The 23,502-nt window shown below is 35.3% G+C and overlaps 1 protein-coding gene across 2 annotated transcripts in view; it reads right to left on the minus strand.

Moving 5' to 3' along the window:
* Positions 1-5,100: 5,100 nt before the first annotated feature.
* Positions 5,101-23,502, minus strand: part of LOC5578830 (CD63 antigen) — a 116,350-nt gene continuing 97,948 nt past the window's right edge. For both annotated transcript variants that reach the window (XM_021842184.1, XM_021842185.1), the window contains exon 5: positions 5,101-5,925. In XM_021842184.1, coding sequence (XP_021697876.1) covers positions 5,632-5,925 — 294 coding nt within the window. In that variant the 3' untranslated portion in view covers positions 5,101-5,631. The remainder of the gene's footprint in view (positions 5,926-23,502) is intronic.

Below are 23,502 nucleotides of genomic sequence, written 5' to 3' on the forward strand. Positions count from 1 at the left end.
ATCTGAAGAAAAATGAGACGCACCTAAAAAGGTCTCACAATGCTGCACTATGGTCCAGGAATCAGTTTTACGCGGAAAGATGCATTCTGAGCTTTAGAATGAAACATTAGACAAAAACGGTCTTCTACAAAGTTGTTTGTATTAGTTAAGCCCTTTATTTGGTGTTATTGAAAATTAGAGTGGACTACATTTTCATAGAAATTGTGTAACTAACTTTCTTATTTGTAGAAATTATATTATACATGCTTCAGCAAAGTTGTAGACCATTTAATTTCAAGCAACTTTGCCAAAAAAGTTTTTTTGTATCTCTTAAATTGACCGATTTAGAGCTTTTTTCCTACGGTGACATAGGGTGGTACGAACAAAACTGGTTTTCTGGCTCTAGAGTTTTCAATTCAAGTTTCTCATCAAAGTAGTCTATGAAACACTTTTAGAACTTTAAAAAATGCGTGATTTGGTGAGTGAAGAAACTCGCTATCTCCTTCCGTTTAGGAGTTATTATTGTTTTTCTTCCAAAAACATGCCTACTTTGATTGTGAATTTCTCTGATTGAGGCAAACATAAAAAATATCTTTTGACGGCGTTCAAAAGACAAAATAAAATTGTATATTATATCAAAAAATAACAGATGTGTTATTTTTGTAACTCTAATAAAACGTCTTGAAATTCAAACATTTTTTATCACAAAAACTTTAATAACTTTTGAACTAAAATAGATATTAACAATCTTTTTACATGAAAATTTGCGTTTTGTTAAGTTCTAAAAGTCGTTCATAGACGACTTTGACGAGAAAATAATATTAAAAAAACTAGAGTTAAAAAACTTATTTTTGTTGGACCACCCTGCGATGATTAGGAAAAAATGCTCTAGATTGCTCAAATTTTGAGCTACAGAAAAACTTTTTTTGGCAAATTTGATCAAATTTTCAAGTTCTACCGCTTTGCCTAAGAGCATATACCAGTATTTTTGCAAATAAAAAAGTTGATCATATGATATGTGTGATATTGTGGACCACCCTAGTTTCAAATGACACAGTATGAAAGCTTACATTTTTAGAAACAATTTTGTAGAAGTTCATTTTTGTCTAAAATTTCATTTTCATGCTCAAAATGTTTTTAGATAAAGTACGGAAAAAACATGATATATCAGGTAACATAAGAGATATTTTGAAAAACGATATTAATGCAGAGGAAAAAATTGTAAAGTTTGCTAAGACGCTAGATATAATCAAACTGTTGTAACTGTAAATTAATATAGCCAGACGCGAATGACCAAAAGTGGTTAAAGCGTCTTTAATAATAAAAAAATGCTCAAAATGTAAAATAATAAAGAAATACATACCATGAAAATCTTCAAAATAGTTTCAGAGCCCTATCTTTCTTATTTCAGATTTCTCGTCAAAGCGGTCTATGAACGACTTTAAGAACTTAACAAAACGCAAATTTTCATGCAAAAATTCTTAAAAACCTTTGTTTTTCAAGGCATTTTATTAGAGTTACAAAAATAACACATCTGTAATTTTTTGATATAATATACAATTTTATTTTTTCTTTTGAATGCCGTCAAAAGATATTTTTTATGTTTGCCCCAATCAGAGATATTCACAATCAAAGTAGGCATGTTTTTGAGAGAAAAAACAACAATAACTCCTAAACGAAAGGAGATAGCGAGTTTCTTCACTCACCAAATTACGCACTTTTTAAAGCTCTAAAAGTGTTTCATAGACTACTTTGATGAGAAATTTGAATTGAAAACTCTAGAGCCAGAAAACCAGTTTTGTTTGGACCACCCTATGTCACTGCAGGAAAAAAGCTCTAAATCGATCAATTCAAGAGATACAAAAAAACTTTTTTGGCAAAGTTGCTTGAAATTGAATGGTCTATAACTTTGCTGAAGCATGTATAATATAATTTCTACAAATAAGAAAGTTAGTTACACAATTTCTGTGAAAATGTGGTCCACCCTAATTTTCAATAACACCAAATAAAGGGCTTAACTAATACAAACAACTTTGTAGAAGACCGTTTTTGTCTAATGTTTCATTCTAAAGCTCAAAACGCATCTTTCCGCGTAAAACTGATTCCTGGACCACTGTGCAATGTGTACAACGCGCCCGTGCGCTTGCAAGCAATGAGGCTCCTGCACCTAAGGCTACAGCACGTGCACAGTAACTCTAATTGCGAGTCAATTTTGGTGGGCTTCGTAGCCGTGCGGTTAGTGTCACCAGGCATTTAGCCGCATCGTGCTAGGGAGTGTGGGTTCGATTACCGCCTCAGGCCGGTAAACTTTTCGTGAGGAATGTTTTCCGACTGTGCCACTGGGCGTTGCATGCTAGTCCGTTGTCTAGTGTGGTGCTTCCATCAAAGGGCATAAATGCCCACTGGAAGCATTAACGTGTAATAGTCTTAAAAAAAAAAATCGCAAGTCAGTTTGGAGCAAATCAACTTGCTGTCAAGAGCATTGAAAAGGCGAATAGGCAGCTATGAAAGAATATTTACCAAGCTGTGTTTCGACAGAAACACCTGAAGTTTCAAAAACTTTAGTTTCAAATGACAAAAACAGTTGATGTTTTATACGCCTATGAATGATGATTGCAACTCCCCCACATGCCCCATCAAGTCGATCATTGCGATAAACAAAAAAGTTAGGATCTCTTTTGAATTTAGATCCAGGTTTCAAATACGTTTCGGTAATAATTGCTATATGCACCTTATTTACTGTAAGAAAATTAAACATCTTTACCATTCAAAGAACGAGCATTCCAATTTAAAATATTTAAATTTTTATTTATTGGATCCATTAGAAAAACGTAATCCAATAACAATTTGATTAGTAAATTTTACACCAACTTGGACTGCTTCAGTCATAGTGGTGGCTTTGAACATTGCATCAATCATTTGAATCAATTGTTCAGTTAGAAAAATTAAATCAGAGGGAGACATATTACTTGAAGTGGGTACATTATCTGAAGTTTTTCCGTTAGAATTTTCGGTAGACGAAGAGGCGGAGTAGAAGTTTCCTGTGGCGGCAGGGTTTTTTCCATTTGATTTGAAACCATTAGAATGGGTACTCGTAGTAAGAATAGGGGAGGAGTTCAAATCACCTGCTACGATATCGGTAAAGGATTTTCCTTGGGTAAGTACATTTGAAATTAAAAGATTCGAATGGCTACCCGACGGATTAAAATTAGTTTGTGAATGAGCATGATTATTATCTTCCTGATGGGTTTCATTCTGATTCAAGCGATCGTTAACTGAAAAATGAGCATTGTTCGATACTCTAACAGGGGATTTCCGGAAACGACCGTTATCGTAACGGACATTACTGTTCATCTGCATAGCATGAGCCTCGACGACTCGCCTACACGAAGAGCAAGCCCAAAAATTGGACTTATGATTGCCCCCGCAGTTAGCGCATATGAACTTATGAAACATAAAACATATGAAATTGTGCTTCTTCTCTTTAAGATGTTTGAGAAGAAGTTCTTGATCTTTAAGAGTTTCCGGCAAAACGCGGCAGTCTTCTTTCTCTGCGATTTGGAAGGAGACAATGATTCTTCTAATGGAGTTCAAGATCTCCTGTCTAAATCCCCAAAATTCGGAACAACTGATCACGATAGGTGGCACTCTTTGCTTCTTCACTTGAATCAAAAAGCCTGGGCTAGAGACTGCTTCGATTTGGTGTTCGAAAAATTTGTCTAGAGCATCGAACTGGTTGCTCATTTCGATGCAATTATCAACTTTATCCTTTTCACCCTTGGAAGAAAGTTCGCATTCCGGAGAAACGTCCTTTCTTCCATTCTTGCCACGTTTAGTGACAGTTTAAAATCCCACTTTTTTGTGAATTCAGAGATTCACCCTTCCTTTTGTTTGTAGTTGCAACCATGTTAAGTGAATAAACGAAAGAAGACGAGACCTCCTAAGAGGTGTTTTCCCAAGACGGTGTCCAAGAAGGATTACCACCGCTAGCTTTTGCCAACGGGTACAACAAAAAATCGAAGACACGGGTTCAAACAAAGATCAATAGGCGAAAAAATAGTACTGGAAAATGTTGTTTTTTGTAGCGCTGGAAAGTACTGTTATTTTAGCATTGAGACTGTTTTATTGCTTTAGGTAGTTTCAAGTACTTCCGAGAGTAGAAAGAATTTATGTACGCACAGCACGTAGGTTACGATGCGCACTATCGAAGGTGCTAATGATTTCTCGATTACTTTTCACTTTTACTTTTACTTTTCAAATCGACGTAAGTAACTTTCATACAGTTTTGAGAAAATTAATTAAGAAGAATCACAACCTGTTTTAAAATGAATCCCCTTTTTAACATTTTTTTACCGTGTACATAGCTTAAATTTTGCATGTAATCAACTTGCGTTAAAACTCAAGGTAGTTCTTATCACTTCCCACAAAAATTGTATGACAAAATGATAAGCCGTTTCAATCAGTTACTTACGACGTTTTTGTACCATTGTAAAATCGACTCAAGTAGTATTTTGTTTTGATTCGTGGTTAAGTCACTTTGTCTTCCATACAACGGAGCGGCGAAAGTAGCGTTTAAGTTGCGAAAGTGGAGAATCTTACTTTCGTCGTTTTGTAAATCCGGAAATTAAACGTTCCAAAAGTGAAAAATCGAGTTGGTTTAGAGCGGAACGTGTAAAATTTCGTCTGCGAAACACGTAGGATTGATAAAATAATAATAAATAAAGTGTATAATACTCCAAGCCATGAAAAGATAAGCAATACAGCTTTAACAGCACATTGTTTCCAATTGGGATTCACCTTCGTGATTTCGCTTGGTGAATCATCCACTGTCGTACGCCCGGCCGATGAAGATTAAAAATCGCACCAACTACCTACCATAGTCCAATCTAAAACAATCAATCTTTCGCCAGATGACCCTGTTATGAGTCATTAGTTGGACCACATTCACAAGTGGAAATGAGTAAATCATAAACCAAATTCAACATTATTGAAAGCTTATCTTATCAGCAGATCGAGTGCAAAAGTGTTGAAACATGTGGTAGTAAGCTGGCGTATACTGGTATACTGGGTAAAACTGTATTCTGCTGTGGGTTTATTTTTTCGGATGGAATAATTGGTACATTTCTAAATCATTATTGAATTTTATTAAAAATATTTCCTGATCCACTAAAACATACTTATGCATGCCTTCGTCCTGTCATATTCGGAATCGAGCAATTCTGCTCAGAATTTTGTTTTCTCTGTATAGCGGTAGGTAATCGTAGAAATACTTCACTGTCGCAAGTCGGATATAAGCGTGGTGGAAAAAAATAGATAACGGCTAAATCGATGAACCTTACAAACTACACTTCTACATCAACGCAAACGTAGCAGCGATAAGTACTCTCGTTTATCATTAAAATCGGAAAACGTTATCAACGCGTTTCTAAGTACATCAATAATGGACGAGATGGCTGGATTTTTTGTGTCTCCTAAATCTAAATGTCTAAGCGATGAGTCCTCCGAGGAGCATTCGAAAGTCACTTACGCCCCCCTTCTATTTAATCCTACAATAACTTTACACATTCGCACAGTCTACCTACCGGAAACGAGAAAGTAAAAATCGTTCAAAAATGCAACTCAAAGAATACATCCCCCTGGGGTGGCGTACTGCTATTTGATGATCGGGTGTTCGATTTTGGGCACAATCGGTTTCTGTGCGATCGGAGGCTTCAGCATGGTGCTGCTGGCACTGCTATGAGCGGTTGGAGCAGTTGGGCCCAACGACGAGACGGTCATCGTGTGCGACGTCATGCCGCTGGATGTGGAAGCGATCGTGCTGGTGGCCAGTGGTGCCATTTCACGCGGTCGCTTGATCCGCAGCGAGTGGCTGTTGCCGTTGGGGAGGGTCAGTTTGGGCCGTTTTAGGAGCATCACCAGCTGGATCACGCAGAAGATGCCGAGACTCTGTTAAAAGGAAACATCGAAATAATGGTCAGAAAAAGAAATGATGAACTATTTGACAGCGAGAATGGGCTTAATCATCAACTCTATCGTAATAAAGTACATGGTACATGGTTGCGTGCAGAGGTAGAGGAAAGCCAAGTCCTAGTAGTGTTGGTTCTGAGGTATTTCTTGATAGGCATGTGTTTGAAGTTCATGTCAGTTTTATGATACAAGTTTGAAGTTTTATTTTCAAAAAACAAGGTTTCGCAACAAGCTTTTGAAGAGGGCCTAGCGAAATAGTGAGTTTTGCATGTAGGGCGCTTATACGAAGTGCTTCGGGAAAGCCCAAGTAAACGTGTTTGTTTTTTTCTCGCGTCGGCGGTGCGGTTCCCTTTCATCTTTGTTAGCGCGCGATTTTGCTGGTCAGTGGGGTAGTGTGTGGTCCCTTGATTCTGTTTCCTGTTCCTGTAGAGCAAGCGATGGAATCAAGGTCAATCGCGTCAGGTTTGCGTTGTGCGAGTGCGAAAAGATTTTCGTGTTCAGTCGAGGATAGATTACAAATTGGTGAGCTCGTTTCATGCTTATGATTACACACACGCCTCGATATGCAACGTTACGTTTTATATTTTTTCAAACAAACCATGTATAGTGTCGGCATAAACCCTTATTCTGTTTTGAATAATTCTAATATGCATATACCTTTCTTTTTTCGTCATTACTAAGAATAACCTTCGGATAGTCGGATAATATGAATGCCAGCGTACTACAGGGTTACATTTTTTGAACAAACACATGTTTCTTTTTTCCGTCATTACTGAAAATAACACTGCGGAACACGTTTTTGTCTCAAGTACCAAAATACTGCTATTTACTTAATTAAGGGTAGTTAAAGCCATTCTAGCCAAAATATTCTAGCACGACTAGATTTTTGGATATTTGCTGTTGAAAATGCCAAATTTTACTATTCCAGCCAACTTGCATGCAAGTTGACCAGCTTGTATGTCAATTTTTTCGCCTAATTTGCCACAGAACACCAACTTCATGTGTATAACAATACTTATAAGCAAAGTTCATAATACTTTCGATACTCAAAAGTTGTTTTTTGTGGGTCAGAAAAAAAGACAAAAAAAGTCAATTTACACCGTCTTCAGCACATAAGCTGCACAGACTGAACGATCACTAACATTAGGCAACGAACAACACGAAACACCCAGTAGCCCAGCGATGAATTTTTCGTTTGACGAAAAGTTTTCACCGACTGGAGCGGAAATCGAACCCACACCTCGTGGCACAATACGCCTAGACGACTGACGCAAGGTCACGAAGCCCACAAAAGTGTATTATTTTTCCGTATAAGAGAAATGAAGAATTTTGTATGGAGATTGCAAGCGTGTTGAAAAAATCGATTTTCATCGTGCAATTTCAACCAAATTATATCTAAAATCAAAGTTTAAGTCCTATTTAGCATGCTTGGTGAGAAAGATCACAAATACATGAAATTTCATGTAAACTTCAATAAAACCAGCGTTTTACGAATTTTTTGCGACCTGTACCTTAAAATTGTGACGTGCTGGAACATTTTTGAAAATGGCATCAGATTCAGCGACGCCAAATCTACTAGAGACACATAATTTGATCTTTGAGACAAGCAAAAATTTCATTTTTGTTACGCTGTGTAACCTTTGAATGGTTCGATATTATGATTGTTGACGTACTACAGGGTTACGTTGGCAATTGTTTTTTTTTTTCTAAAAAATGCTTGTTTTCAAAAGCTTTATTAAACAGAAGCGTGATATAAAAAATCAAGTTATTTTTGGATAACAATTTTACAGTTATGATAAAATAACCTTTCCCCGATATTTTTAGAGAAGAATATTTTAAATTTAAAGGGAACTGATATTAGTAGAATTTTTCGGTTTAAAGTACGTCCTGGCGGAAGTGCTAATATAGTATAAATATGAAAAATAACTTACGCCTTCATACAGTTGCTTATTTAGTTCTCACGTCACATTTGAAGCACAATAGAAAAACAATTGCTTTATTTTTTTAAGACCTTTCAAAGCACAATGAAAATCATCAAAATTGGCAACAGTGCTGTGATAAAATCGATTTCATTTTCCACATATTATTTTCATAATATGTTATTCTGAGATTACTAATTGAAATATTCGGAGGAAAACGTTTACAATTTGCAGTAGATCGATAAATATGCGTACATGATTTGAAAGTATGAGACTTTTTAGTAAAACGACCATAAAGAGTAAAATTTATACCAAAGACTGCGATATAAATTCACGATTTAGCTCTCCTTTATACAAATATAGTTTCTTTAGTAATCTAAACTAGTTTTGAACACGCTTTTTACTTTTTCCCTTTTGCTGGGAATGAGTGGATGGAGTATCAGCAAATTTGACCATAAATGGATAAATCACTAAAGTAACCTAATGTCAGAGAATGGTGGAATATAATTGATTTTTTTTAAAGCAATACCTTTAGTAGAATAGTAAAGGATACAAACGTACAATTTGTTCATAAAAAATTAGGATTTTTGTTTTGCAAAAAATAATGCCAAACTTTGACGAACAGCTTTTCTTAGGAGTTTTTGGAAAAACTATTTAGCTCTTCAACCAAAAGAATTTTCTAAGATCTTATAGTTTCGAAGCATTGTAGAATAATAGTTGAACGAAGCACAGAAAATCAGATTACGATTTTATCAATAAATAAAAAAGATATAGCATAAACAAAGTGTCCACATTATAAAATGAACAGTCCTTATTCACTTAAACTGAAAACAAGCAATAGACGTCTACAGTATCCTACGTTGTGTTACAGACTAAAATATAGCACAATGATTTGCAGTCTGTTCATGTGGAAGTAGTGATGGAAGAGCTCTGCACCGACTATGCATCCGGCAAAAGCGGCGGTTTGTCCGAACAGGCGGTTATACGATTAACGCTCAAGAATCCATCATTCAATCATCAATAATCATCAAAAATGGAAAATCAGTTTTCCGTTCAAATTTAAAGAAATCCTCACAAAAATCTATCATTGCAATCCAGATAACGATTGTAATGCAATGATAGATTTTCTTGAACATTGCTTAAATTTAGAGCAAAAAAACTGGTTTTGAAAATTTGTAAAACGATTATGGTTATTTTCCTCTTAACGTCGTGAAAACCATCATGAATATTAGAACATACATAGAAATGATGATATGAATCATTTTGCGATGTAAGATCACTGAAATAGTTTTTAGCTGTTATTATAGCAAAAACGTTGAAAATATTTAAAAAAGCCCTAAATGTATAAAGGGCAAATAGCAATAATGCTGTTTTGTATCATAACTTGCATTTACACTACATTTCGACTCCTTTTCAAAAATTAATTTTCTTTCATGACCCATTGCAAAAAATTGATTTAACACCTATTGAACACAAAATTTATGGAAATTTATGAGCAATCACTTCATTACATATTAGCGTTGCATCATCATTCGTTCTGGATGACGTTTGAATTCATTTCGTGCAAATATTCGATAGTCCATAATTGGTACACTTTTATGTCGAATGCTAGGAACGCTATTGCCATAATTGGTACAAAGACAACGCTTTTTTAAACCAATTTTTAGAAGCTTAAAGTCAATTTCCTACTAAAACTGTTTAAATCAACAGGTTCGCAAGACATTAAACTAGTAATAGACACCAACAAGTCATGTGTACCTTTCTGAAACGCGGTTAAAACTTGATTTTTATCACTACTGTTGACATATTGCATCCATAATTGGTACACCTACCCTATGCGCAGCAATATTTTTTTACATTTCTTCAGGACATAAATTTTAGCCTGGGGCAACTTTGGTTGGGACAAAACAGTATGGGATGTATAAAGTTCTGATAAAAAACTAATATATTTTTTTTCAGTTTAGTCCTCACATTTATCTAAACTTAAATACGCATTTTGTATATATATATATATATATATATATATATATATATATATATATATATATATATATATATATATATATACGATTTTGTAGTATGTTTTGTTCAACGTATACTTTGTTTGCACTAAATTCTTTATTTTTTCTTAAAAATTATATCTTTGATATACTGTTACTGTATCAATGAAACTACAAAAGATCTTCCTCTGATATTCCAGGAATATTTTAATAGAGTGCTTCTCTCTGTTTCTGTTCGGGATGAACCACTGCGACCAGTTTTCTTTGATCTTTTGTGGTATACCCGTGTCCTTTGTTTAGTGCATGTCGTTCTACTCCATTACTATTGAGAAATAATGAAGTAGTCGTTTTTTATACAAATATCATTCTTTACAATTTTGCATAGAGCCTCTTTAGAAAAAGATACCGCTATTTATACCTTTAGGAAAAAAAAACAGTTTGTCACCATTAAACTCTCAAAAGCGCGCCCCTTAATCAGGTTCGGCCACTAAGCTGATTTTGACCATGCATCGGTACTCTAGCGTATCAAATTATTGCTTCTACTTATAAGCTTCAAAGTCGTTTTTTGAAACTGTGAACAGGTTTCATCGCATGAGACATTTAGATTCCTTGAAACAGAAAGCTTATTTTAGAATTTAAGAGTTCTGCTACTCCACCGATTCGGAATCGTTTACCTCCTAGGTATAGAATGATAAACTCTTGAACTCGGAAAGAAACTGTCTCATGAGTTGAAACCAACCTCAGTTGCTGATTGAGCCATTTTTCCACTTCGACCTCCTCATCATCTAGGACAAATAGGTGGGTCTTAGTGGCTTGTTACTCTCTTATACTCTTCCGACCGTAACTTATAAGTATTCACAAGAACAGATACAACAAGAGTACAATATGGTAGATCTTACCCCGTAACGCACCTCGTAAAGGTGATCTACCCGCTTACTATGGACGCAATGCTATTGGCCAGCCTTTAGGAGACCGCAAAATGCGTGACAAAGTTGGTAAAATTTCGAAAGAAACATATTTCTCAAAGAAACAGTTTCAAAAAACCCCTAAATATAACAATGAAAATTGTGGAGCCTAGATAGTTATAGCGAAAAACGTGCAGCTATTCAGTAAGACCGTAATGAGGGTCGTGAGTTCAAAACCTCAATTCTCCTGGGTATATAGTATCTTCGTGCTTGCCACACGATACCCAAAAGCATAAATGGACTATTTAAGCATTAGGCAAAAGAAGCTTTTAGTTAAAAACTGTGGAAGTACTTATAAGAACACTTAGTTCAGTTTAGTATACTTTATTTATCTAATTTTATTGAAGCATGACTTAAGACAAGGTCTTTTTTGCACCATGATAGATATTTACTTTGCAGTAACTTAAGTTTAAGCGAATATTAAACGTTTCCGAGCAAGTACAGGTCGGACTCGATTATCCGGAGACTCGATTATCCGGGATTCGATTATCCGGAATTTTTGAGTCGATTATCCGGAATTTGTTTTTTGATGTTCTTTTTTTTCAATTCTTATGCATGAATCTGAGATAATTTGATATTGCCATATACAATATGAATGATTTTGCAGTTTAGAACGTATTTAAAAAGAGGGGGTTTGAAAAAGTGTTTTTTTTTTGTGTATGCTGGTCAAAAAATTGTTTTCCTTGTAAAGGCCCCTAAAAAAATCTGGCTACACCACCGCATCATATAAATAAAATAACGAAAAAAGATAATATTTTAGTCCTTTTATCAAAGATTTCAATATTTTTCTTAGTGATTCGATTATCCGGAAAATTCGATTATCCGGGGTGAAAAAAAAATCGACACTCCGGATAATCGAGTCCGACCTGTAGAAATAAAACTTTACTACATTGCTTCCGAGAGAATTTTTTTCACCTCTATTGGTTGCTCACTCCTCTCAGACAGTCTTCGAAGATCATCTTTCTACTCTCAGATTTAAACAAGCATGCTATGAATTCATCTCAGTTTGCAGGATCGTTTTGAATCCTAATTTTTCCGATCTCAGTGAGCGAGATTTGGTCTGGGATTCAATCCCAGGATGGAATCCTCATGAATGAATTGTCATTCTCTTTCAGCCAACAGGTATGTAAATAAATACTTGATTTGTCGTCTACTCGATAATAAATGGTGTCATTTTAGGTTTTTTCGTGAAGAAATATATCCTCCATAGACCTTCTACCCTCCAGCATCTCCGCTTTCATTGAAATAGGAACGGATAATCCGTGTTTATTCCGCCTGATGTACGACCGATGTTTAAAAAAGATTTGCCCAAAAGTGTTCAAACGAGCTGTCCAGCAGCAATATCTTTGATTTCTACAAGCCATTTTAAGGAGTTTTGCATGGGAATTCAAATGAAAATGGCTCAATCAGCGATTCCAACTTATTTCCATGGCTTATGAGTTCCTATAGAAATGGAAAGATTCAATAAAAAATACATATCATTCCTTAGCTTTAGCATTTGACAAGAAAAATTTGAAAAAAATAGAGAAAAATGGACCATCTACAAAGACTTACATAAGTAGTACTATGTTGCGCATACCAGTAAGGTGTATTTTTTTAGTTTTACGTTGTTCATCAATAACTTAACACGCATTTGACGGGCTTTAAACTTCCATCTCTTCGTTGTTAACTTATTTTCGCAAATGACTCTTATGAAATTTCAAACAACCCTCCCCTTTGAACTTCCTTGAAAACGAAAAAACTAGGGATCGTTTGGCTTAGTTACTCAAGCGAGCCAGAAAATTAGAGTTTAAAGTTTTCTAACAAATACTTGAAAAAGACCAACGCGCTGAGAAGGAATTTGATGAAATTATTATAAATCAGTATTATTTCTACAACGCTTTCACATTTATTTATTTATAATAATATTTTACCAGAGCAAATAATTCCATTCATTCATAAATTCATCAATTTCCATTCTTTTTGCTTCAAGCATAGGCTTCAGATAATGTAGGATGCCAACTGCACTGCAAATCCGAATCTGAAGCTCCAAGAGTTTTAATTGATTTGTATTTGATTCGCTGTAAAGAAAAAATAACGTGAGTTTTTTAATGGCTTCAACTTTAACTGCGACAGACATAAACTAATTTACCAAACACGAATCGAAATGATTTAAGGGGAAAACGTGGACATAAAAACAATAAAACCATAGAGAAATACATACTTCGTGAAACGTGTGTCCTGTCACAGATAATTTTTCTATTAAATTATCAAGGTCTAGGTACTTGATTTATTTTAATAACTCTCTTCAATCAAGGATCGAATCCTGGGATTCAATCCTCCCATACAAGGCGCATGATTCAATGCATGCCTTTATTGGAATATAATGAGCGCACGCATTTGATCTTGGTCCGTGGGTTTTGAATCTCAGCAGCTCTTGGAGTGAGATTTTTTGAAGACTGCTCTCAGAAAGAACGTATCCCCATACATTCACCACTTAGCTGGAAAGTAGGCTCTGACCCAGTTATGACATAACACCAAAAAGAATAAACACGGTATTCAAAATTAACAAAAACAAATATTGTAAACCATGAGAATGATGTGAAAAATGATACCGTCTTTGGGGGTGACAATGGGTCAAAAAGGGATATGTGCGATTTATTTTTTGAATAACTATCGCAATTTAAATCCAATAAACTTCAAATTTGGTGTGTATGTACTTTGATGGTACATTAACAACTGTTCAAAAAATTAAAGACAAATATTTATTCACAGCGGCACCGCAAGTGAATGAAAAATGACCCAATCTCACCCCATAGAGGGGGTGACATTGGGTCACTGTAATTAAAATAACTTGTTTTTGGGAATATAATTTCAAAACCATTCACAACTGAAAAATATTGATAAAAAACGATGCAAACAAGACAAAAAGATATCTACGATGTTTCACAAGTATGATAAACCCACTTAAAAGAAAAATTATACAGAAAATTGAAGAGCTATGAGAAAAAAATATGTAAACCCAACATTTATCGTCAAGTTTACATGATTTTTTTTGGTTTTTCCCTCAAATTGTCTTCAAAGTCTCATCCCCATTGCTATAAAGCCCATTCAGTTTCCCCAAAGGTGTACTGAAACAGTGATTATTTTGAACCTTCGCAAATACCGTCGGACGGGGCTACTTTTGATTCCAGGGGCTACTTTGGACACTCACCTTTTGTATTTATTAGCAGCGTAAATATTAATCTGAGCAATTTTGTGTCTTCAGCACTTTTATTAACCAATATGTGCTCTACCACTAGGCATGATTTTTTCTAGGAACAACATCAACAATAACAGGATAAACAAGAAAACATTTCAAAAAAGCCCGAATAAATATTCACAAGGTATAAAACATTGGCTATACAAACATTGTTTGAATTTTACCCATGTCGTGGAAACTTATTGGGAGCATCACAAAACTGTCGAATCGTCATGTTTCATGAAAATCTTGTGATTTGTTTTGCTTAAAATTGTTGTTTTATTAAAATAATTGATCAAAGGTCTTATTTTTGCGACTTTTATTTTATTATAATGTTTTAGTTTGTGTATTTTACAACTTAAAAACAAATAAAATAAATGTTTGTTAAAGTGAATAGACATAAAACACATATATTTCAATACGTACCAATGCCAAATTCATAACATAATCTCTAAAAAACTATTTTTCGTCATATTACATGAATTCGTAGTACAGAACAGTTGCATCCTTCAAATGCCTAAATTAAACTACTCTTAAGCCAGCTCTAAACTGCTAATAAGCTAAACGCATATTACAAAAACAAACTTACTTCTTTACGATCTTGCTAAACTTTACTTCATAGATTGCGTTTTTAATGAAAATTACTTACTGGTATTAAATTAGTTACCGGTATTAATGTGATCCTTCAACATATCGTTCATATAACAGTAAGAATAGAAAAAAAAGAATTTTTGTACATAACTCATTTATCATCGCAGTACCTAGTAGTTACGTCGTTCGTTTATGTCAACTTGAAAATCGAGCATTCGTAACTGATAGTTCCATTTAAGAGGAAGTTTAAAATTTAAATTTCTTACTGCAAACTGAGAATAGTGAATGGCATGCTTCGTTGAAATTTGTTATATATGTGTAATTGATTCTAGCTTTGCAATTTTCTACATTAAGCTTATCAATGAAAAACGTTCCATAACATCACAGTGGACGACAATTTATTGAATCAGTTTGAAAGTTATAAGGAAAAATCATTTCATTAGCAAATTGTGAAAATGTCCAAAGTAGCCCCTTTTTTGTCTTGAAGGACACACTTTTTTCGCTATTCAAACATTTTTGTTATTCCTTGATGGATTTGCCTCATGTTTTGCACATTTGTTGCGTATATATACAACTTAAATATAGGCAAAAATTATCAACATCTCTCCATAATTCTAAGAGTTACAAATCCTCAAAGTTAAAGAATGTGGAAATAATGTCAAAAGAAGCCCCGTTTGACGGTAGTTAAATTTCGGTGCTACATTCCACGATCAATAAATTTCAGGCAGAAGTTGACGTCATAATCCCAGTATTTCAGCGATCCAACTCATTTGTACTTCCGTGAGATGTTTCTATTATATGAAAACACTGATAAATAATCAAATTTAGAAAAAAAAACACCCTTTTGATAAAAATTTACGATGTTGCTGCGCACGAAACACTGTTGCTGGTTTGAGAAGTTGTCAAAATGCGTTGTATTGTTATTCAATGCACGGAATACTCAAGTAGACTTGTTTGATGTTTCGGAGATGCTGTATATAGAAAGAATAAACACATCTTAATGAAAAAAGAGAACACCCGGCACCTAAAATGTCAAAAAAATGGACTTGGGATTTTATTTACTATCGTTCTTGCTTGACCCAATTTCACCCCCATTTTCAATGTTTTAGACATCGTACCGAAAAAAAAATATTTTTTTGTGGGAAAATCAAACAGATTCCGGAAAATACCTATGATGTGTAATGAAAAGACTTTCAACATTCTACTAATACAACGATAGAGGCTAGAGTACATGCGTGATACTTTGTACAGGAGAAATTTAATGTTGTAAATTTTATCTAGTTTCAACATGCAAGTTTATTGATGTAGTAAACAAAAACTACTATTTCTAAAAATGTATATTGTTATGAATTATGTGTAATAATATGTTCCCTAACATATGAATTATTAATTTTAGTAATATCAGCGTTATTAGCTGAAATATTTCACAAAACATATATTTCCGTTTTGACCCAATCTCACCCCCTAGACCCATTGTCACCCCCATCGACGGTAATTAAACAAACGGTTACTAAAATGCTTCTTATAAAATATTTAGGAAGCATCTTAGAAGATGCTCAAAAATTAGTTAATTTAAAACTTCTGAGAGAATTCTCAGACTTATCAATACTAATTAATTAAAATCTAGCAATTCAATTATTTGAAGATTGCTTTACTCAGTATCCATAAAATGCCAACCAATCAAATGTTTAGATTAGCGCTCACCAGCCTTTGCTTTGAAGGTGAAACAGCTAACAAATTAAATATTGTATCGAAACCATCACCACCAAGTACCCAATCGATCAAGTTTCCAGCTTGAACCGCTTCTGGTTCTCTAGAATTGTGCTCTTGGAAATTTGAGGTTTGGCTCTTCCGAAAGAAGCCAAGAATAATAGATAAATTTTAATTTTAATATTTTGTGCACTATCAGAAAGCTTAAAACTGAGGAGATTCACTCCGTTAATCTATTATTTTTTTCAGTTGAGTGCCTTTGCAACAGAATTGGTGTAAATTCCGCCCATATTTGGATTCTGAGCTAATTTACATTAAAACACCAGTATTCCACAGAATTTTTAACCATATTTCCACAGAAACCGGGATATAATATCACAAAATATTGATCGAAATTCATAATTACACAGCGTAACAAAAATGACATTTTCGCGTGTCTCAAGGATCAAATTATGTGTCTCTAGTAGATTTGGGGTCGCTGAATTTGATGCCATTCTCAGAAATATTCCAGCACGTCACAATTTTTAGCTACAGGTCACTAAAGTTGTATAAAACACTGGTTTCATTGATGTTTACATGAAATTTAAAGTATGTTTTCACAAACTTTTCTGTGATCTAATCCATCAAGCATGTAGAATAGGACTTAAACTATGATTTCAGATATAATTTAGTTGGAACTGAACGATAAAATTTAGATTAAACCGATTTCTTCAATAAGTTTGCAGTCTCCATACAAAATTATTCGTTTCTCTTATATGGCAACATGCAATACTTTTCTGAATCACCGGAAAATAACTTTTGAGCATCGAAAATATTATGAACTCATTATGAATTGTTATTCACATAAAGTTTGAATTCTGTGGCAAATTAAGCAAATAAATTGCCATACAAGCTGGCAAACTAGCATGCAAGTTGGCTGAAATAGTCAAATTTTGCATTTTTAACAGTCAATATCTCAAAAACTTTTTTTTTGGGGCCTTCCTTAGCCGAATAGTTAGAGTCCGCGGCTACAAAGCAAAGCCATGCTGAAGGTGTCTGGGTTCAATTCCCGGTCAGTACAGGATCTTTTCATGATGGAAATTTCCTTGACTTCCCTGGGCATAGCGTATCATCGTACCTGTCACACGATATACAAATGCGAAAATGGCAACTTTGGCAAAGAAAGCTCTCAGTTAATAACTGTGGAAGTGCTCATAAGAACACTAAGCTGAAAAGCAGGCTCTGTCCCAGTGAGGACGTTAATGCCAAGAAGAAGAAGAAGATCTCAAAAACTAGACGTGCTATGATATTTTTGAAAACGACAATGGATTCAGCAACCCTTAATTAAGTTAATAGCGGTATTTTGGTGCTTGAGATAAAAACGTGTTTCGTAGTGTGAGTTGTACATGGGATTTTGACTGAATTTTGAGTAAGATTTTTTGTCTGTTTTGTAGTGACGTGACTTTTACAGGATCTTATACTTATATCCAAGATTCCGATCGAATCTTCAGAATAATTCTCACTAATTCCGAACCAGAGTATTAGGGAATTTGGCATTGACCGCAAAGAGCTATGGTAAATCATAGACAAGTACAGCATTCCCGGGAAGCTCACGAGACTGATAAGAGCTACGATGGACGGTGTGCAGAATAGCGTGAAGATTCCGGGCGAACATTCCAGTTCGTTCGAATCCCGCCGGGACATCGACAGGGTGATGGACTTTCGTGCCTGCTGTTCAACATCGCGCTAGAAGATGTCATGCGGAGAGCCGGGTTCAATAAGTGAGGTACGATTTTCAAAAGATCCAGCCAATTTGTTTGCTTCGCGGATGATATGGATATTGTCGGAAGAAAATTTGGGACAGTGGCAGACCTGTACACCCGCCTGAAACGTGAAGCGACATAAGTCGGTTTGGTGGTGAATGCGTCAAAAACTAAGTACATGCTGATAGGCGGAACCAAGCGCGACAGAGCCCGCCTGGGAAGCGGTATTACACGCGAACAAAATCTGTAGTAAAAACTACTATTTTACCTGACTACGCCCATTCTTAAAATTACCATGAAATTTCAGAACAAATTGCTATGTTTATAGTATTATCACATTGCCGGTACATTTGACAGAAATCATATTCGACAATCTGATTTCGACTATAGACATGGTAAAATCGAGCGTATTTCTGGTCTGCTGAAAATTGCCGGTGCGAGCGCTTAATTTTACCACCTAAAATAGTGTTGTTTACGGCACATTTTTTTTTTTTTGCGTGTACGATAAACGGGGATACTTTTGAGGTGGTTGATGAGTTCGTCTACCTCGGATGGCTGATAACAACGTTAGTCCTGAAATACGGAGACGTATCATCAGTGTAAGTCGCACCTACTATGGGCTCCAGAAGAAGCTGCGATCGAGAAAGATTCACCCTCGCACTAAATGTACCATGTACAAAACGCTAATAAGACCGGTAGTCCTATATGAACATGCTGGAAAAGGACCTGCAAGCACTTGGAGTGTGCCAAAATCAAAGTTGGAGGGACACAGCCATGGACCGAAGTTTTTCACACTACCTGTTAAAAAGTCAAGCACCAGGTGAAATCGCTCAAAATAATAGTGTAGTGGCAGAGAACTACAAATATACTCAATTTTATTACAACTTAATATTAAATTTTTTTACACTACCGGTTAAAAAGTTAAGCACCAGATTGACTTTTTAACCAGTAGTGTAAAAAATTTAATATTAAGTTATAATAAAATTGAGTACATTTGTAGTTCTCTGCCTAAATTTCATACTGATTGCTTTTAGGGAAACAAACTTAGAGCATGCCAAAGTTGAGCATTTTGTATGAAAATCGGTTTTCGCTACTATTATTCTGAACACATCTGTAAGTCTAGTGCCTTTGGCACATCATAAATTTTCTGAAAACGGGGTGTGGAAGCTTCATTTGCTCAATGGTGCAATATAAAAAAATACTACTCAGCTCCGGAGCTGGATTTCCTTTATCTATGAACGAAAATTTTTTGAAACAACTTTCATTGAAATTGTAAAACAGTCGCAATGAAGGTTACTGGATGTCCCATTTTTAGTGGAAATTGAGTAATGACTATAGACGGCTACTGAGTAAATTAGAGGGATGACGTCCTATTTTTTCACTATGGAATTTGACAGCTTGAGCTGTGCCTCCTTATCGGGAGCATAATTTTATACTCCAGAGGCAAATTCCACTAACACATCTATATTTTTCGGATGTTTACCTTTTCCTACGAGAGAATACGGTACAAAACGCATGAAGCGCAACGAAATCTGCTAAGGCAGCGTCCATTAATTATGTAACGCTAAAATTGGAAATTTTCGACCCCCTCCCCCCCTCCGTAACGCTTTTTGTATGAAAAATTTAATTTTTGTATGAGTCGTAACGCTTGAGCCTACTCCCCCCTCCCCCTAGAGCGTTACGTAATTTGTGGACGCCGCCTAAAGCTGATGATTGTAATGAGTAGAAATGGTCGGGTCTCGGGTTTTCAAAACCGAAAACCCGACCCGAACCCGAACCCGACGGGTTCGGGTTTGAAAAATGTCGGGTTTGGTGAGAATTATTATTATTATTATTTATTAATGACACTTTACCAAACATATGGCATTCGTGTCAGAGGATTGGTGAGAATGGTGAACAGAGTAACAACCTTAAAGCTTCCATATGCATCAGAAACGATGAATTTATCATCTTTTCAAACTCGGGTTCTATTCGGGTCTTTCTTAGAATTTTTTTTCGGGTTTCGAGTTTGCTCTTTAATTATTGTCTCGGGTTCGGGTCGGGTCCGGGTTTAAAGAAATAAAATAAGTCGGGTACGGGTCGGGTTCAGGTTTGAAAAATGTGAAACCCGACCATCTCTAGTAATGAGCTGCAGAAAAGCAAATGTTTCTTCGGATAATCAAACCATAGATAACAGACAAAAAAAAAGAAAGTGTGAATCAATTTCTTCAGAATGAAACGCAAGTAATGCGTTGAATTTATGTACCGTGGTTCATTTCCCCACATTTGCACCAGCTACTTTGTTGATGTGCACATTCGTATGGGTGAGCTCCGCTATTGTTTTATAAGAGGCAACAGAAAAAGGTCCTCTTAGCAATCCCTTGGAGTAAACTTACTGAGAAAAGTACTCATAACGTATGATCAGAGCAGAAATCTTTTAGGATGTGCGAATACACATTCTCGCCCAAGGCGAAAAAGCGTCTATAGTAGAGCTTGATTGGTATAAAAGATTCAGGGTAAATTATACAACTTAATAACGTCGTAATGACGATAGTATAACTAAAGGCGCAATGTGGAATGGCAAGCCTTCATGGTATGGATCAAACGGTTAACATGCGAAAAGTGTACCTAAAATAGACCGATGCAAATACCGTTAAGTCACCAGTCACCGTGCGGGCTCCATTCCCCGTGCACATATACAAATTCCTACAGAATATTCATACAATTTTCACAAATTATTCTTTTGTCAGCAAAATAAGATAAAACTGATAAAATGAAGTAGTTTTTGTCACAAAGCATTTTGAAAAACCTAGTTTATGTAGTCAAAATCATGTGAATTCTGTTTGATAATGAGATTTTTCAACACTCTTAGTAGAAACGCCAAAAATTACCATTTTTCATTTTTAACGTAAGAGTATGAAATTTTTCAAAATTTCCACAAGTTTACACTGTGGATACTACTAGTTAGATGTATTTCATCGTATGAGCAATGAAATTTTATGCAATTTATAATTTTTTATTGTGTTTCAGTCAAAACCCAAATGCACGGTAAATGGACCCTTTTCAATATGTATGGTTCCCATTACCGTGCATTACCGTAAAAAGCTTGGAATTATTCGGTTATATTAGATTTATTGTTATGTTGTGATTAAAAAACTTCATATTGAGTGTTTGAGTGAATATGAAATGATTTGGACAATACAGTCAAACCTCCTATAACGATTTTAATGAAACATTATTTATTTAGTTAATTTTTAAACTTTTTATGTTTTTTATTATAAATGAAGATTTTAATACTCTTAAAAATCAGTGCGCACACTACTAGCAACATAGCTGCTCCATTACCAACGTTTCTTCAAGATACAAAATTAAATCATGACGAAAACTATATGCACGGTGAATGGTGCACTGGTGTGCACGGTAAATGGTGACATAGCACGGTACGAGGCGACCTTAACATTATATTTTCAAACATATTTTTAGAGTATTTTTTGTTATCCAACACTAGTTTTATATTTTTTCCTGAATTATTATATAATTGCACGCTACGTAGTGGTATTTTAGTACGCATTAAATTATTTGGCAAAGTTATACAATTTATTGAAGTGCAAATTTTTCTTAAATGCACGGTGAATGGTAGCTTGACGGTATTGAAATGTTGGCTCCCGTTGCATGATTTAATTAGGTAACGTAAAACGGTGTAGCTTTGATAGTTTTTTTCGGAGAAAGCTTAAATATTTGGATGCTGTTTCAAAGAATTATAATTTATATTTATAAAACAAGTACTGGCATCCCAGCTATCGATTGCAGTTGATAGATTGCCAAAAGATTTATTTTGAATGGATCTATAATTTTTCATATAATCGAAAGTCGGTTTTCTGTTTCGGGGTTACTTTGATAATGGAGTATAAATTAGCATTAGCATTAAGTATTTCGCACAAATTCGTAGGTGGTACAGTCCTAGACCATTGTATGAGGGTTGCCTCCTTCCCGTCCGTTGCCAAAGTCAGAAATTTGGGACTAACCTCTAACTCTTAGACAAGATTGACGCATCCTCCAAAAGTCGAAAGCTGTCCTGGCCACGTCCTTGCGAAAGCTGGGGAATGGGAGAGGATGATTGATTGAACACCTACTTAAGAAAGATGCAGAGAACTCTTCGACCTCTCATAGGTGTTACGGGATGTTGTGGAATGTTGATGGAAAGGGTAGTGCCATAGGATACGTTCGGTAGACGTTCTGGCCAACAAATGGTTAATATTTACGCATTGTGATCATGCGCTGCTAATCAGAACAAACTCACCAAATTCCTTTTTCGAAACTCCACTGCATTCCGTCGATCCTTTCATAATGAACAATAGAGTGAGCCGTAACATAGCACTGCCCTTCCAAATTCACGCGCCGCAAAAATTCTTCTCTGGCATTACGTTTCATACTAGTATTCTTTACTTCTGCATTAGCTTGCTTAACTGATTATCGTAATAAATCATTACACAACAATTTTTCAGAAATTGTAAAATGATGGTCACTGCATTCCGATATTATTTCTGATACCCTCAAGTGGTCTTCTACGAAATTGCAAAAAATGTTGTACGTAACTCGTTGCAGAACTCGATTCATACAGCACTCGTCGTAATTATCCTACTCGGCAAGCCTCGTAGGATAAATTTACGAATCGTGCTGTAAAAATCATCATTCTGCAACTTGTTCCGTAAACTACTATTTCGGTTTTGATTTAAGTATACTAAAAAATTCTACTATTTTCAAGCTTCTTGGCATTTTTAGGAAAACAATACATAATTCGGTGAAGATTGACTTGGTTTTTGCCTCCCGTACAATTTAAATCGATTTTTTCAAAACCAGGGTCTTGTCACTTGCATCCCATTTACTTCTATCCTCCTCTATTAATTTACTTATTTATTTTTTTGATATAATAAATTCCTATATTTTTAACATAACATATACTACTACCTACATTAGAAAGAAAACGATTAATTGCAGCACATATAATTGAAAATAAAAACATGAGGCCTTCGATCACTCCTTCATTAACTTCTATAGGAGTTTCTTACTACAAAGCAAAGCCATGCTGAAGGTGTCTGGGTTCGATTCTCGGTCGGTCCAGGATCTTTTCGTAATGGAAATTTCCTTGACTTGCCAGGGCATAGAGTATCATTGCACCTGTTATATGATGTACAAATGCGAAAATGGCAACTTTGGCAAAAAAAAGCTCTCAGTTAATAACTGTGGAGGAAGTGCCCATTGCTGAGCTGAGAAGCACGCTTTGCCCCAGGGAGGACGTGATGTCACGAAGAAGAAGAAGAAGAAGTTACTTGCTAACCCCATTACTGTTTCGCCTATCGACCGAAATGCAACTCATATTCATCACTCATCACTGGCCTTGACTTATTGAGTTAAAACAAGCAATTGTTT

The sequence above is a fragment of the Aedes aegypti genome, chromosome 2 (genome assembly GCF_002204515.2).
Source record: "Aedes aegypti strain LVP_AGWG chromosome 2, AaegL5.0 Primary Assembly, whole genome shotgun sequence".
Lineage (NCBI taxonomy): Eukaryota > Metazoa > Arthropoda > Insecta > Diptera > Culicidae > Aedes > Aedes aegypti.